Source organism: Lagopus leucura, unplaced genomic scaffold (assembly GCF_019238085.1).
Source record: "Lagopus leucura isolate 7727_CA_CO unplaced genomic scaffold, USGS_WTPT01 Super-Scaffold_100159, whole genome shotgun sequence".
In the NCBI taxonomy this organism is placed as follows: Eukaryota; Metazoa; Chordata; class Aves; order Galliformes; family Phasianidae; genus Lagopus; species Lagopus leucura.
The window spans coordinates 11,789,946-11,807,785 of NW_024962335.1; the positions used below are offsets into that span (position 1 = coordinate 11,789,946).

The window sequence follows — 17,840 nt, forward strand, 5'->3', positions numbered from 1 at the left end:
TAGAAGAATTGGCTGACCCTTACATCCTCATAGAAAGATGGTGTGGGAAGAACATGCTTCCTTTTTGCTCATTCATTTGAGAATGAAGACAGCATTTTTCAGAATTGCAGCATAGGTGTATAATGAAGGAGCATAAAGTGGCTTTAAAAAAAAAAAAAATCTGGAAAACAAAGAAAAGCAGCTGAGTCACCACCATCTTTATCAAATGCCTACAATTCTGCTTCCAGAGCAGTGCAGAAGGACCAGATTGAACAGATCTTTTCCTTGTGCTACAGCAGAGCCCCAAAAGCAGCTATAGCCAAGTGACCCAAATGAGTTCTGAGACGTAAGCGCTTGCTGCAACAGGGTTTCAAAGCTACCTGCATCCATCCTTTTGTTGGATCTACATATAAGACAACAAAATGCACTAATTTCAGGCCATACATATGATTTCACATTTTCTGTAAGGACAGCTGTTGTAATTTGGGTTCTCAGGACACAATGCCAGATATGCCGCTTAGTTAGCAGCCCCTATGGGCTAACAAACAGTTACATGAAAATTGCAAGATGATGAAAAACAAAGCTGGTAAGCAAATGAGTATCATGTCTTTTGCAAAGGAATTGTGATGAAATGAGGATCATTCATAATGAGACAGCATTACTTACAGTTCAGGATCCAGTGTATCGTTTTTCCTTTTTGAAAACTGTTCTTTGTTTATCGTGCTATGGAGAAACAGGCAATAAAACTCAGTTTTAATAAAAGACATATTCATGTTATACCACACACTGGGACAAAAGCAGATTTTGTTTTAAATACAAACTCTCACTAAGCACTGCAAGGAAAGGTATTTTATTTCATGAAGTGATGGACAAAGTGTGTACCATCCTTGACTTTATCCATAAAAAAAATTCTTCTCTATGAGATAACAGCTTGTGATCTCTCTTGTTCAGTTTACCAAAGTAAACGGTAACTTGCTGATTCAATTTTTGGACCAGCTATATCAGTGCTTTTACAGTAAAAGAAAAATTTGATGTGCCCCTGATATTTTGAAGACAGAGAATGTCAGTTATCTATCATTACTGAAAAAATTATCTTGATTTCAGATTCTTCTAAAGCCTTGCCTTCCTCCTATGTTAATTTCAAAGGAGAATTTTCAGCTTCCAAATGCCACAGCCCTAACATAGCCACCACTCTATGCTTTAGCTTTGCATACCCTATATCATTTGCTGGTCTAGAAACTCCATCTTTTTGACAGTGAGATCCCAGATATTATTTGACACCGGTCTGCTTTAAAGTAGTCCAGAGCAACCATGTAAAACACTTGCATCTCTGAAAGATGGTGCTTCATAATAGCATGAGGTGATCAATACGTTCCTCCCTGGGAAGTAATGACAAAGATCCAACCCAATTTGCGTTAACCTTCCTGTCCTTTTATGTCAGTGTTTACTCTGAATACTGTCACCTGCAGAATTCCTCAAGCTTATTAACTTATAAACCATGGTTCCTGCAATAACCTCCCCCCAAAAAGAGCATTACAGCTCAAAACCTTCAGAACAATTGCTTGGCGCTCATCTTTCCCTCAAGGGCTTCCTTAGTCTTGCAAATGTCTGTTTCAAGACCTCTGGAAGAGATATAAAAAGGGCGCAGTGGAATGGAAGACTGTCCCAACAATGCTATTACCATAGAAGTAAAGGCAAGTAAAGCCATCCACAGCCTTTTAGCATTACCTGCTCAACAAACGCACAGCATTTCTCATGAGCAGATGACACTCCAACAGTGAAATACTGTTGAATGGCAAATGGCAAAAAAACATTTTCTACTTCTGATTTAGATGAGAAGCAATCTGAAGCTGAATACACGTTTAATAGTACGCCCAGTCTATAAGCAGAACGGTACATTCAACTTTTTCAGACTATGCCTATCACCTACCTACCTGCCTGTAAACATGGTTATTTTTCTCCAATAAAGTACTTTCATGTTTTATTCAGAAAAATAGTGATTCCAGTCTTTCCCCTCTAGTGGCATAGCTGTAATTTCTCTTTGCTACAGTTCGATCAGTCCAAACATTAAAGAAGAAACTTAGAGGACAAGTCCAGGCTTTCCAAATAATATCTTGTCTTCTATACCCTGGCCTAAGAAATGAGGAAGTTACCTAAAACTAAAACTCCTTCCCTTTGAGAAGGCACTTTAGACCACGTCACAGCTTATGAATGCAAAACCGAAGCAAGCATAAGTGACTCACGTTTGAGGTTGTGAAGGGTCATCTCCCAGAGAAACGCTCTCCCCTTGGATCTCATTGAAGCACTTCTCACAGAAATGATACCTGTCAGCAAGAAGGCCATATTTGGGTGAACTGCTCCGTCCACGCAACACAGCCCAAGCCAAGCAATGGAGCCACCAATCACAGCCAAGGAAAGGATAGGAGCAGAGAGCAGATCATCAACGATGACAAGGATATTCAAGGATGCAGATTTATAGGGCCTGCATTAGGTTTGGTAGGTTTTTGTTTTGTGTGGGTTCTTTTGTGCAATCAAAGCCAAATGCAGACAATGACAAGCATGAAGGAGAAAAATATGCACATGAACAAAGAAATGTGGGGTAGCAGGACAAAAAAACAAAGCAGGACAAGACAACACAAAGTAGAAAGCCAAGGCAAAGCACAGATTAGCGTTATATCTCTCAAATGGGCTCTCAAGCAGTAAACGATTAAAGTAAATTAAATGAGTTTTTCTTTTCAGCACACCCATACCCTCTTCATTTTAATAATCCATGCCACGTACAGCAAAGAATTAAAATGAGAAAGTGGAAAGAACAGAAAGAAGGAAGAACTGCCACTCTGATGTGTGTATCAGCATAGCACTTCTGTTGGCAGGAAGATCTGCAGGGCACCAATGGAAGAAGGGCAGTCTTCCATCTTAGATGTACAAATTCTGAAAGGCTGCAGGATTTTCTCTCACTGGGAAGGGGAGGTTAAATATCGGAAGTTCTTAATAAAATCAGTCCTCAAAATCTTTCAGATATTTGTTATCAAACTGTCAAACTGCACATTGACAAAATTCCTAATGCTAGCTGCACACAAAGTGCTCTGCACTGATACAAGTCTGCCACAGCCCTGAACAGTCCAGGTACCAGTAAAATAAGCATCACAGGAAAAGATTTAATTCACATCTGAAAAAAAATTTGGTTGATTTAAGATTCTACCCCAGCTCTCAAATGTTTTGAAACTGTGGCCTCTCTCCTACTGAAGTATGTTAACTGAATGCACAAGGCATCTAAAAATAAAAGGAAAAGAAGTTGCAACAGTTAACTGTAAAGCCACACAAAGCAACATTACAACAGCTGTTAAGCTAAGAAGTCTAAACCTTCTCTCCCAGTCTTCACCTGAGATAATGCATAGAAGATTACTTCTAGGATGTTGCACTTGAGTCTCTGGATGTACACGCACGTACATATATAACAATTTGAAAATCACATGTGCGTGTCTTATAGTGCAAATACTCCATTTTAAAGTTTCAAAACATTAAGGGATGCCAGATTTTGCAATATTGGTCTTCTGGTCTATCAAGTGCTATAATGTAGAGTGTTCTGTATCTTAAATCCAGAATTACAATTACTATGCAATTCTATAACTACAAATTCTGGAAACTTATTTTCTACTTCCTTGCTCCTAGAAACTTCCATTCAATGCTACAAACCTCTATTATGCACAAGAAGGTTAAGATGTTACAGCTCTTAACTGTTAAGAAGGTTAACTGTTACAGCTCTTTGTTGCTTTTGCTTAGCCAGGTGCTTAAAAAGTTACAACTGTCAAATCTTCTTGGCATTCAAGTCTTGGTGGTTATTCTTTGTTTGTTTTGGAAGGTGAAAGAACAGGGCAGGAACTAAACTGATGGAGGTGACATAATTTTGAGGTAATCGGCCCTCAGCTCTAACTGTACATTCTGGCAATGGGCACGAGGACACGAGAGCTTTAAAACATGTATTCTTCTGCTTCTTCCTGCCTCACTTTTCTAGTCAGCAAAAAGATGCCCTCAGAAGTCAAAGACGACTTGAATTCTGTAATAAAGCCTCTGAAGACTGTTCTTTTAAGGTGACTAAGGGATAAAAAGAAACCAAACTATTCAATATATCAATATATAAATCTTCACTGAGGATTTGTGCCACAAAATAGTTTGTTCTTCAGTTAACATCAAAGAAAAACAAAAGCTTGCCAAGTGTAACGTATATACAAGCGTAACATACTTGCTCTATTTTTTCCACGAAAAATACTGCTAGATGGTAGCAAGCAAGTCAACAGACTCGTGTATGAGTTCTAGACAACTAAAGATTTGGTTAACAATAGCTTAAAAAATTAGCAGAACATTACACATTTCTGCAAGCAAAAAAGGAAGAGCAAAGACTGCAGTGAATTTTTGCAAAGAAATTGTTTACCCACAAGGGAAACTACTCACGGGCACTTTCAGCAAATTTTTTCTTATAACACAAAGGTGTGCACATATGAAGAGGGTGTATATGTGTAGACATGCATGCCTTTCACAGATGGATTGCGTCATGCACAAAACTGCACCAAGCAAGTTTTCCTTACCTGTTCTGGTAACTGTAGTAAGTGGCATCTCGAGGGATTGTGCATAGCTGTTTGCCATAGCAACACAAGGTCTGTGGTGAGAACTCCAACTGCAAAAAGGAATGGGTCATCTTAGCACATGGGTCACCTATGCTTTTACTTGCTCTCCGTGGGAAGCAAACATAACCCAACCCACCAACCATTACCACCTTATTCTGTGCACAGATCTCAAAGCACAGCAAGACTATGAAGTGCTAGAGTCAAAAAAGTGCTTAGCGGGCTGTTATTCTCAAGTGAGCTTTTCTCCAAAAATGGAAAGCAAATCGAGATCATGGAAATACAACGCAGCCTTGAAATACACTGAAACTGAGAACGCTTCTGCAAAGTCTTTTTCACTGACCATCAGTGTAATTCTTCAGATGCTTAACTTCTCTCCCCCTACAAGGGCTTATATATGAATATATAATTTAAGCAACAGATAGCATTAGAAGATACATAAATTCTGAAATCAAGAATTATTCAAGATTGCTAAACCCTGGTAAGCATTCAGAATTTTTGACCCAATGTAGCTGCTAATGACTGCAATTGCTGTTATTTCCCCTAAGCACCAGGGAGCAAGAACCAATCCAGGAAAAAAAAAAAACCAACTCCTACCTTTCTTCCACAGCAGTAACCAAGGCTCTGCATAACTGGATCGATTTCTTGCTCAAACACCTCGGCCAGTTTTGAGCAGTACTTATATACCCGGGATGTTTTGCGGTTGTAGAGCCAGGCATTATTGAACATGAGCCAGATGTCATCTACATATTGCCATGGCTCTTGATATTGTCCTGTATCTAGCTTCCTCTTGATAGTAGAAAGGTCCATGGGATTCTTCACTATGTCAAAATAATCCTGAAAGAGTAGCATATCAAAATGCTGCTACAGAACCATGTTGTGAAATGTCAGCATACACATTCTCAGCACATACATCTTTTTGCAATACATCAAGAAAAACACGTTCCTCCCTGACTTGACTGTCAAGCTCCCTGTGACGTGCACTGAAGTCTCTAATTCTGTATAACTCTCCCATACTTCCTTTCCATTTTTCCTGTATTCCTCAGGTTCTATCAGTCCTCCACTATCAATGAAGTAAAACACTAATTTTAGTCTGCAAAACAAAGTACTACAGAAAGAATAGCAGTACTTTTGCAGCTGCTGTGATCCAAGGACACATATAAGAACATTAGCAGGAAGAACTGTTCTTAGTAGACCAGCCAAATAACAAAACCTAATGCGTGTACTAGATGATAAAAAATTCCATGTTTCCTCCTATACATCTTCCATCTAAAAGTCTTTTTCCAATCCCCCTCATCAATTATAGGATTGTTTCTCTTAAGGAAGTCCTCCAAATACAACAACCAGTTGAGAGCTTGTTTAAGAACATGAGAAATACCTATACTTGCTTCTACTACAGAAGGCCTTGCATTTTTGCCATTTAAAAAAAGCAGTAAAAACCAACAAAGCCAACCAAGTGAAAATATTTCAGACAAAAAATGTCACTCATAGCATTTAAACAGGACTATGTACACGTATAGGTGTATAAAAATGCAGTGGTGCGGTCAATCAAGAAGTTTTAAAACATAGACCCTTGAAGGATACTAATATCTGCCAAACACAGCTCTAAAGCAAGTGCAAAACTCAACACAAACAAGGAGCTCAGTAGCCTCCTCTTTGCTAATGTAAGCTTAATCAGTGAGTATTATCTATTTCTGAAGTGGTCTTCATCTGCTTAAGTTTTTACATAATCAGTTTTCTACATATTTACATACATTGCATTTCATAGGTGTATCTCATCAATAGAAGTATCTTCATAGGAATGAAGAACCACAAAAGGCCCTCAAAACATCAGGATCTGTTAACAGTCACCTCAATGAGTGGCATGTGTGCTTATTCATCAGAAGGTAAACAGAACTGAACAAACCTTCGAAAAAACATTTTCTTGACTCAAACATCATATGTTCCACTGTCTAAGTCAAACCTACTCAAATGCATCAACACAGAAAAGGAAGCAAGACTGACTTCAGTTGGTCTGAAGCAGATGTTCTGAGAACAGTTCTGAGTTAAAGTCAGGAAAGTATCTTGCTAAGACACTCACAGGAATTCCTAGTAGCTGGGGATCCACAGGCTGTCGAAATGGAAGAGACTCTGGGTCCTGACGGTAAAGTGCCTCCAGTGTTGGCATAAGTGCCTGCCGCAACTCTTCTGGCTTGAAAACTTTTGAAAAACAATCAACATTAGAAAGATAGAAACAGCTGTAAGGAGGAAGAAACATGCTGGAAAGACGTGGTGTGTAAAAAGACTACAGGCAACAAGTATAAGACACTTGCAGGGCTTGTTTATCCTTATAACAGTGCATTCTGAGAAGGATATTAAGACAATCATCTGAACACAAGGAAATGGTGAAAATACTTAAGAAGGATTTAATCAGAAAACGACACCATCAAATTTAAAAGCAAATTTATATTCCTTCCTGATGTTACAGGAATAAGTTTGCCTAGAAAATTTGCCACAGTCACTCCAAACTCTACTGTACTGACAGTTTCTCTAACACTTAACATAATACTAGAGCTGTAAAGAACTTGACAAAAGACAATTACATGTATTAAATATTTGTTGTCCAAGAGTCACAAAAACAATTCATGTAAGCCTACTGAGTACTGATGAAGAAAGCTCCTCTCTCTCTCAACACTTCTAAGGGAGATAAATGAAATTCAGCCAGTGTTTCTACTTACTTTTTTTCTTAGACTGTCCTGCTGCTGGAGAAGACTGAGTAGCTGGAGTTGTAGGTCTTTCCTCCCCCTCTGTCATTTCAGTCTTCACTTCTGTTTTCTTCTCTTCTTGTTCCATTGGGTCTGGTTTACATTCCTCCACTGCTGGTTCTACTTTAACCTGGAAAGTAGATTAGACCATGTCACAGCTGCCTGTAGAGTCACCCAAGTTTCAGTCCTATAAACCTACATACCACTTGCCCACTGCTCTTTTCTAGGATTAAGGCTGTCTACACTGCAATCGCATCTTGCCTAAAACTTGATCCAACGTGCCAGAACATATCTTTACCACCACAGGAGTGGCAGTGTTGGGCTGCTAAACAGTTCTGAGCTGCAAGCAAGCAAAGAGGTACGGATCTTGCTGCTCAGGCAGTTCTGACTGTCTCTCCTGCACTTCAGCTGCAAGAAGTCACGCTTCCAGCTGTCCTCACAACAAACTGTCACAACCCACTACAACGGCCTGTCACATACACAGTCACTACTCTAACAAGAAAGAGTGCCAATAACATTGAAAGGCGCATCTTGAGCACCTTCTTACATTAGCATTTACCAAAAAACTTCACACTTCCAACCACATTATCACAGCCCTTCTTGTGGTCGCTGGTTTCTACCATAATTTCACCACAAAACAGAGACCCTTCTTTAGAAAGAGGTAAGGGACGTGGCAAAACCACAGCAGCAGGTAGCATCCAATTCCCTCACTGAAGTCTAGAAGGACTACCTTGCATGGAGACCAAGGAGCTAACAATAGTAGATATTCTCCCCAACAACAAACCAAGGTCACCTCAGATTTCTCCTCCATCTGCAGCTCTGTTTGTTCTGGTTCCCCTTCATCTGCTTTTATCTCCATTTTCACTTCCTGCAAAGGTGGCTGCTGCTGCTCTGCTGCAGTTTGCTGAGAGTTCACTTCTGTGCTGCTGGTGGATGGGGGGTTAGACACCTGCCCATCAATGCTTACAGCTGGTTGTGACAGCTGAGAGGTAAAAAAAAAAACAAAACAAAACAAAACAATCCATTACAAACAGGCTTCTAATTAACCTATTATTTTTCTCTGCTCTGATCTACCTCTAATCTACCTGATCTACCTATAACCTTATTTCCATCAAGTTTAAACGCACTTTTATACTTACACTTGCTTAAATGAAGTGCATACTGCTAACACAAGTCTAGTTACAGAAGAAAACACAACAGACATGCACTGGAAGGCCTAGTATATAATTTCATATTGTTTCCCTACTGTATGCCATCACTATGCATACGCAGACATAACAAAAGGACTTGCATGTACACTTCACTGCGAATTTCTCAACATGCATGAAAAAATTAGTTCCTCTGTGGAAAGACCAGATCCTAAACCTTACATCTGCCCATTTGTACAAATAAAATATTTACTTACAGGTGTTGTGGGATGCTGTGGCTGCAGTGGTGCTGTTGGTGTGGGAACTGATGCCGTCGTACTCTGCTGTGACAAGGGTTGCTGCTGCTGCTCTGCAGAGGGCGTAACAGGAACTGGAGGCTGGACTTGTGGAGGCAGCTGTGCCTGTGGAGGTGTTGGAGTCTGCCTCTGAGGGGGATGCATAGTTTGTGACTGCGGTCCGGGTGGCAATGCCTGAGGAGTAGGGGTGGGGACAGTGGTGGCAGCTGCTGCTGCCTGTTGTTGCTGCGATCCTAAGCCTGGAGGTGTATGGTGAGGTGTTGGGGTTCGACTGGGTACTGGAGAAGGAGAATTTCGGTGCATGGGAGGCTGTGGAAGAGGTGGGCAGTGAATGTGACTCCCTTGAGAACCTGGAGCCATGGCAGGAGAATTCACAGGACAGGAAGAGCTGTTCATTTGTGCCTGTGGGAAAACAAGTACACATCTGCAATGACTCCAAATAGAAAAGGAGTCTAAGTACTGTTAAAATGGCTGCTTTCCCACAGTTACTGGCATACTTTCTCAAAAAGTGACAAACTTAAACATCTACTTCAAAAGGAGGAACGGGCTTTTTATTTTGCATCACTTGAACATACAGCTGTTTTGTAGCGTACTCAGCTCTAAAATAGAAGTTTCAGAGTAAATAATACTCATTGATACATTCAAAGAACATCACGCCTACACTTGCAGTTTGCAAAACATTTCTTTCTAAAAATGCAGATATATACATCCTGAATACGGGGCAATACATCACAGTAGGAAGAATGGATTCAAATATAGTGTGCCCACGCCCCCACCCCCAAGACTAGAAACTAGATGTATCATCAGAAATACATATAGCTGTAACTGCACTATGAGATTACAAAAAGATGTACTGGTTAAGAAAAAAAGCTGTCACTTCATAATAATCTTGCCTGCAAACTAGGAAGAAGCATCAACGAGAAGCAAACTGACGTTCCCTACTTCTTCCTGGCCTGAAAGGTTCTCACTGAAAAGGGAGAGGGAAAGGACAGAAAAGAAACTGCTAGACTGGAAGTTCCAAGCTTTAGTAGTGACAACCCTCCTAATCCCCAAACGGCAGCAAAATACATTTGATGGCTGTGGTTGGACATGCCTTTTTATGACTTATTCTTCCAGCTTCTTTTAATTTCTCAGGCTCTACTGCTTTGCTGCTCTTAACTACTATATGCTGAGCAACAAGCTCTTTCCTTCACAGATACAAACTTCTCTCCACTGAAACTTAAGCCTGAGAACAAGCCAATATTTCACCCTTGCCACTACCAGCACTACAGCCAGGAAAATGCTGAGTCTCAATAAACGAATTCAGTTTATTATAGATCCAATAGCATCTTGAGAAAACAAATTATTCTCCATTATTACAAACTTGAACAATAAAAACAGCATATGACAGAGCCTGCAAACACCACTTCAGAAATCAGAAACTTACTTGAGAAACTGGTGTCTGATTGCTAGTTTGTGTCATAGGCATGCTTGCTGCATTCATTCCTGGGGAAGAAGCAGGGAATGGATTCTGCTGCAGAAATTGACTTTGACCAGAAGGTTGGCCAACTCCTGGTTGTTGCATACGTGAAGGAAATCCCATCTGCTGGAAAAGAAAGAACTAATTTCATATACTTTTGTAGTATTTTACAAAAACATTTATCTCACCGCAAAAATGGTTGCTCGATACTTAGACATAGGATACAATATTGAAAGTCTAATGTGACTCTCAAAAGATAGAAATTATGATATCTGCCAACGAAGCAAAGGGATCCTGATTTCAGACTGTGACTTCAATTTGTTCCTTGTTTCAGGCAAGCAACAGCCCCAAACTCCACTTAAACTTAGTTTTCAGCGAAGGAAATTATACGTCTTTTTAATTAAATCACCAAGGCTGACCACAGACCAGACACATCTTCTGCTGCACTGCAAAATAAGGAGCCAAAGTGCCTACAGACCACAGGAATAATGTTTAAAATCTTATTTATTTTCGTTTGCTTATTGTAAGGAAAGCACAGCGGCAGCAAACCCATGAGCTGAATAGCCAGGATGAAGGGAAGCGCACTGACCTGGTTCATGGCCCCAGCCTGGCTTAGCTGTCCAGGGTGCTGAAGAGGAGGGGTTTGCCGGGGTCCCATCGGTGACAGCTGCATGTTCATGTGGCCAAACTGATTCATTCCTGTGCATTTGTGCCAAAAATAAATAATCAACAACAAACAAAACCCACTTATGAACAGAGGCCTGAATTATCCTTTGGGCACCACTCAACATTTGGAGAATGCTGTTAGCTCCTTCTCTATTTTTTATTTTTTTTTTAAACTAAAAAATTTTCGAGCATGCAATGGAAAGCACGTAATGAAAATATCCTATCAGTCAGTTAACAGAACAATTTTAAGTACTAAGTATCCAAGCTACTTCAGAATACATACTGGCTTTTTTCCCCTGAAAAACCTGTTCCCACATACAATTTGTGATAGGTTGCATTATCTTAATTACTAGAAGTTCGTTTCTTGGAAATTCTGACTGTGAATCTTCATTTAAGTGCTTTTTATACTGGCTGCAATAATCCTTGAAAATGCAACCAAGGTTCTACCCCAGAGCAGCAATTTTCAGCATCGTCCCTCTGCTTTGGACATGCCCTCACCCTAAGCTGATCTCACGTTCACATAGAAACGTTTTAAAATAAATAAATAAATAAAAGTTCCTCATTTAACAAAGCAAGCAGCTAACAAGAAACACATTTCCAAGAAAATGAAACATTGTGCACAGAAACACACAGAAATATATCTATACACACACACTTATGTATATAAAGTACAGATCTGTTTTCTTGGTCACACAGAACACAGAATTGTAAGGGTTAGAAGGGACCTCAAGAGATCACCGAGTCCAACCCCTCTGCAAAGCAGGCCCCCTACAGCATCCTGCACAGTTCAAATGGGAAAATAGCAGGTGAAACAAAGGCTGCCTAATTCCAAGATTCTTTTACCATCACAGTCACAAATTTTCTTATAACATTTACCTGTCTGTGCCTGCATGCGATTCATCATCTGGTTTGGCACATTAGCACGTATCAGTGTTGGGTCAGTTATAGGACCATCTGTAAAAAAAGATACTGGAATAAGATTACAGCATTTAGAAACTACCAGCTTTTTAATTGAGAAAACATTCTAGTGAAAATGAAAATCCTCCTGTAAAAAAAAAAAAAAAAAAGTATGGACATTGTCCAGTAATTCTAAACATACATCAGAGTTCCTCAAGTATGAAGCAAAACCCAATTGATACCCAATTGACTAAAAACATTGACTTACAGCCAGATTTTAGAAACGTGGACAAATATGAAATATATTATTGAGGTACAATGACAAACTCAGCAGCTTGCGAACATTCCAGACCACAAGAATTTCTACAAACCACTCTACACTGTTATTCCACTTCCTGATTGAAAATACTATAAAAATGGGATGGTTTGAAGTATTCATCAAGCCTCTGAAGTTTGGTAATTCTAGCACATGGGATAAACAACCAAAATATCACATCTACCCCTGAAAGTAGTATCCTATCATCTAGAGGAAGTTACTGCAAATAAATTCATAGTACCAAACTTCAAGGCCTTTACTGCTTTTTGGTAAGGTATCTTGGTAAATCCAGTTCTAAGTTCAAGTATGAAAAGATCCAGACTGGAATTACCAAGACACATTCATATTCAAAAAGGAGAAAACCCCCTCAGATTAAGCTCCTTGTAGCATAACACTGGAACTACTGGTTCATCGTGCAGCATAAGAAAAATAATCCAAGATTCTTGCCTCCTCAACTGTCTAATTCTGATTTTGACTCCATGTTCTTAAGACAATTTATTATAGTGTCATTGACAGGTATACATCTATTCCAATTAGATGTCTTCAGAACTCAGTTCTTAACTGTGAAGTATCTAAAAACACGCAGGAATGAATGAATGGAGGATAAATATCAAGTGCAAGAATAAGTGTTACTTGTTTTCACCTATTACCTGGCAAAGCCTACTGTGTCTCATAACTTCCTAATGCTGTAAACAGGTAACAGTCTTCAGAAGCATTACAATTTGATCATTAGCTCCTTTCCAAAGTCATTTTTACTCTAATAAGCAACTGCCTGGTTATAAGGAAATATAATAATAATAATAATAATAATCTGTTTAGAATTAGGAGTGTCAAGTAACAGAACTACTGTGAAACACAAGACAGCTACATGGGGAAAAATACTGAAATCTGGTTGTTACTGTACACTGTAAGAGTTATCTGTTCAAAAACCCAAGCCAAAACAGAACACCAAACAGGATAAATAAATATGGCATAGTGCAAGCACTATCTAAACTTTCAAAAGCATAAGTAATATAAATTGGGGAAACACTTCAATTATCAGAACTCCTGCTCAGCAGCTGTAATAATCATTTTAAACACCAGACAGTTACATACTACTAAAACATGTTTGTTAAAGGTAACTTCAGTTACTATCAATCAATTCTAGAGGTGAGACTAATGAGACTGAAGTTCTACAATGTCCTCCATTTCCTCTAATCTAGCATAAAGGGTTAGAATGCTTCAATATTATTGGCCCATAATATAATGGCCCACAGGACCAAATAATTTTAGATAATCCATGGTCATTAACTAACAAATAAGCAAGGCAAAGATTTTGCAAGTACTCCTAAGCACAGATGAATAAGTTCAGTTTAACTCTGCAAAACATTATATACTTGACCCACACCAAGCAGTAACTAACCCAACTGTTCTTACTTGCAGACATCCCTGGCTGAGGCTGTCCCATGTTGGGCCCTTGATTCACAGGAGCCTGTGGCATGCCCGGAGCACTTGGTATCATATTTTGCTTCTGCAGCCTGGTTCTTCGCTTTTCCTCCAGCTCCTTCTGAATCTTATAGATCTTCTCAGCTAGCAAGTGATAATACTCTGCCTGTTGGGAGAGGAATATGATCCAGGAAAGGGAAGGAGACATGTTAAAATAAGGCAACAGGTCACACTGACATCCTTCCACATGCACATTCCAGCTTAGAAGGAAGGAAGCTTCCCCTCTGCAGGGTTGCCAGGGAGGTTGGTGGGCAAACACAGGCACTGGTCAGAGCATTTCTGGCAACCATCAGGGCACCACACAAAGTTTTTCTTCTCATCCAGAACGTTTCAGGCACAACACTGCACAACAGGCACCACCCCAATTCCCAGCACACCTGCAAGCTGGCTGGTTCCTAGACTCAAGCCAGCAGCCCTGGGACACTCTGCTTTCCACCCCACTTCCTCTCCAACCACTACCAGGTAGGATTAGAGAGATGAAACCGGATGACAGAGGACAGCATCTCACCCTGCTATTTGCTGATTCATACATATCGCCTTCCACTTTCCGGGCATATGCCACCAGATTCTCCATACGCCGATCCTTCAATGCTGCAGGGTCAGGTGTAGGAAATATGGCTTGGACTCTGAAGAAAAAGCATGCCAGCTATTAGGATGTCTCCAAACCTGGACCTTAGCACCTCAGCACCAACCCCAACTGATGGGAACACAACGCAGTAAGCAAATTTTTGAGGGACTGAGGCACTGCTGCTGTCCGCAAGCAATGCTCCTGGTGTGTTGATGGGTTGAGTATGGAATGGAACATTTCCAAGACAATAACCCCAAAGCAGCACATCCATCTTCACGAAGGAGAAGAAAAGCAAGAACATGTCCATCACGCTTCTTGCCTTGCCTTCTCACTGACCCTTATAAGCTCCACATCCCAGCCCCTTGTTTGCTATTAGCTACTCACAATTTATGAACAAGATGATTTCGGAGATCCTGAGTAATATCTTCATGCCACTGCTTTCGAATTCCTGTATTGGATGGCTGAGCTGTTGGCATAGCCCCCAGACTAGCAACATTGGCGCTTTCACTCATCATGGAGCTTCAAAAACAGAGTAAGAATTTGAGGATGGAAGCCCAGCCCAAGCTTAGTCATCTTACAGTCAGAGCCTCTTTTAGAATAATGTTAGTACAAAGTGCTAGTTCAGCCATTCCCTAATCAATGGACAAACTGTGCAGAAACAGCAGCACAGACACCAAAACAACGCACCCCTCCCAGGATTAAAGAGGGCCACAGAAGAGTACAAGCTGTGCTATCCAAGGATTTTGAAAACGGGAACAAAAGCTACAAAATGCAGAGGGAGAGACAACAATCAGTGGAATTTATCCCACTGTTTATCCAAAAAGTGCCATGAGACAATTAAGCACAAGGATCATTTTTACACCTCAGTGAATAAGTTGCCCCTTAGCCCTATTGCAGACCAACAGCAGACCTGTGGTATGCCATATCTGTTAGTAAATGCAGCAGTGGGTGCTTCAGATCTGCCCAGTTACTAATCCAGACAATGTCTGTAACCTCTGTGGCTTAACAAAATCAGTTTGCAAGCATTTAGTGCAAAAGTTAAAATGGACACACAGATCTCTAGAAAGGATAAAAACAAAGATATAGCAACTACAAGGCTTCTTTTTCAACTGTCCTTAGCAGCTACAATCAGCTCTGACCCTCTCAAGTGTAAGCACACAAGATTTTAACATACACCTTTTTTATGTTCATCTCATTTGTTACGAGCAATCATTAGCAGCTGTAGCTGAATCAAATCACTGGGTTGCAAAGAGTTAGTCAACTTACTTTTGGGAATTCATGGTTGAATGTAACATTGAGTCAGGCAGCAGACTGGGGGTTTGAACTCCTACTCCTCCATTTACCCCCATTGGATTTGCACCTAGAAAAAGTAAGTAGTGTGAAATGAACTGCATAGCTACTGTGCATGATTAGCAGCTGTTCAGCAATAACAGAGGTCTAGCCTTTAAACTCCTTTCACAAAATGCAAGTACTTTAATTACTCTTTACTATTTATCCTCTTCCTTTTACCAAATTGAAGTCCAAGGCACAGCACAGTGTCCTCCAAGTGAAACATCAGCAATACTAATTTTCTGCTCATCTTCCTGAACTTTTCAGCAATTTTCAGCAACAAGCAATTTCCCTTTTCTGCAATAGTATCTACCAGAATATTCTCCTGCAGAAGGTTCTGTGTTACAAATTCTGTTGTTTCCTTAGAAGCTCCACCTGTGATTCAGAGGCTTAGAGGACATATACTCAAAGGATTCGAAACAAAAGATTCAGCTACAACCTGTACCTGACAAGGTTCACTCTCACCTGTTCCATAGCTAAGGATCCTACAACTAATCCAGTGCAGGTATTAAAAAAAAAAAAAGAAAACTGGCAATCCTTTATAGGAAAAGGCTCTAGTAATTTATCTGCCACCATCTTTTCTGAATCACAGCAAACCTCAATCGCCATAAAAAAGTGCCCACACACACCAGTTAAGATTCAAGAGAAATGCAGCCTATTTCTGACTGGAACTTCTGAATAGATGATTTAGTGAAGCTGAGTAGTATGGAAGCCATTATCAGTTCTTTATACATGTTCAGGACACCCGAATCCTATCGAATCTGTACTTCAGGAGCATTTCTTACACATACCTTTTTTTAAGAGCACAACCAACAGTTTAACAGCCTTTTCATATAGCTGCCTCTAGTTCCTCCCCTCACTCTATTCTTTTTTTTTATTTTTTTTTTATTATTATTTTTTTTTAATAAATCCTTTCCAGACCCACTTTGCCACCTGAGAGCAAGGTGGTGTTGAAGACAACTACAAATCTTTGCTTTACCTCTCTGTTTCAACTGCCAGAAACAATTTGTCCATCTACTTAGGTCTGCATCTCTTCAGATCAGAGCCCTCACCAAATCCTGATTTTTGCCCAAAACATGCCCTGCTGTCACACAGTCCATGAGCTGATGCCCACAGGTGGATGCCTCCTCCCTGGAGGCATTCAAGGCCAGGCTGGATGGGGCTTTGAGCAACCTGATCTAGTGGGAGGCATCCCTGCCTGTAGCACAGTGGTTGGAACTAGATGATCTTAAAGGTCCCTTCCAACCCAAACCATTCTATGACTGCATGACTCCTACCTCAGCCGTTTTAATTCCCCACGCCTAACAATGAAACAAGTGAAAAGTTTACACTCTCCAAGCTTATCCTTTCTATGGTAAGCTTCACTTCTTCAATCTTCAAAAGCTTTTTAACCCATCTATTTGGCTTTTCTTTTTATTAGTGCCAAAAGGAGTATCCAGTAAAAAGGAATAGGCATCTATGTCTGGAAGGAGGAACAAAACCAAAACACAAACACTACATTTGGGGAAAAAAGGAAAAAAAAAAAAAAAAAAAAGGGATTACACACTACGTCCAATTTCTCAGGCCCCTCACTACAACTTCCTGGAGCTCCTAGAAATTCATCTACTTGTAAAACACTAACGAAGAATTGAAAACTGTAAGTTTTATCTAGTTGTTCTAAGACTCAGCTGTCAGGACTCAATTTAAAACACTTTACATTCTGGAAGGCAAAGTTTTAGAAGTATACAAGCTGCAAGAAACCTGTGAGGATCAATCAGCTCATTAATGAGTCTACACTATCCAACAGTCTTTATGAGTAACTCATGAGTACAACCTCCTTTGGTGCAGAGACAGCACAAACTGCAATCTGCAACCAGCTGCTACTTTTCTTGGCAACCTCTCAGTTCTCCCCCATTGGCACTTCTGTGCATGCATGACACTCACAGTGTACATGAGCCTGTCATGAGGCATATGGGCCTGATTGTAACTCCACACAAGATTGTGACAAATGCCTACCAGTCCATCTATCCACCTTTCAATTAAAGCAACTCAAGCTAAGAACTGAGTGAGAAAAGTTCCCATGATATCATCTCAAGCTATTAATCTTAGATTTGATGGTTAAAAGTTACTTTGACATCAGTGATAGCCAGGGCACAATTAAACACACATCAAATTTAAATTCCTATGCAATCTTGTGTGATTTTACAATAAGCCACGCAGACAGTTTACAGTTACATGAGTCTATATGACAGAATTCAGAGAGAGAGGAACGTACTGCTTTTCATTTGTTAAAACTAACATTGCAGATCTGAGAAACAAACACGAAATGCAACTGTTCAAGTGACAAGGAAG

At 40.1% G+C, this 17,840-nt stretch overlaps 1 protein-coding gene across 2 annotated transcripts in view; it reads right to left on the reverse strand.

Annotated features, from left to right (window-relative positions):
* Positions 1–17,840, reverse strand: part of EP300 (E1A binding protein p300) — a 57,717-nt gene that overhangs the window by 13,915 nt on the left and 25,962 nt on the right. Inside the window, exons 7-21 of one of the 2 annotated variants that reach the window (XM_042889662.1) lie at positions 15,447–15,540; positions 14,565–14,699; positions 14,121–14,238; positions 13,544–13,718; positions 11,791–11,868; positions 10,838–10,947; positions 10,216–10,374; positions 8,751–9,191; positions 8,139–8,327; positions 7,319–7,475; positions 6,682–6,800; positions 5,199–5,438; positions 4,566–4,654; positions 2,223–2,303; positions 646–702 (exon numbers count right to left, since the gene is read on the reverse strand). In XM_042889662.1, coding sequence (XP_042745596.1) covers positions 646–702; positions 2,223–2,303; positions 4,566–4,654; positions 5,199–5,438; positions 6,682–6,800; positions 7,319–7,475; positions 8,139–8,327; positions 8,751–9,191; positions 10,216–10,374; positions 10,838–10,947; positions 11,791–11,868; positions 13,544–13,718; positions 14,121–14,238; positions 14,565–14,699; positions 15,447–15,540 — 2,242 coding nt within the window. The remainder of the gene's footprint in view (positions 1–645; positions 703–2,222; positions 2,304–4,565; positions 4,655–5,198; positions 5,439–6,681; positions 6,801–7,318; positions 7,476–8,138; positions 8,328–8,750; positions 9,192–10,215; positions 10,375–10,837; positions 10,948–11,790; positions 11,869–13,543; positions 13,719–14,120; positions 14,239–14,564; positions 14,700–15,446; positions 15,541–17,840) is intronic. The other variant, XM_042889663.1, reaches the window with a different exon arrangement.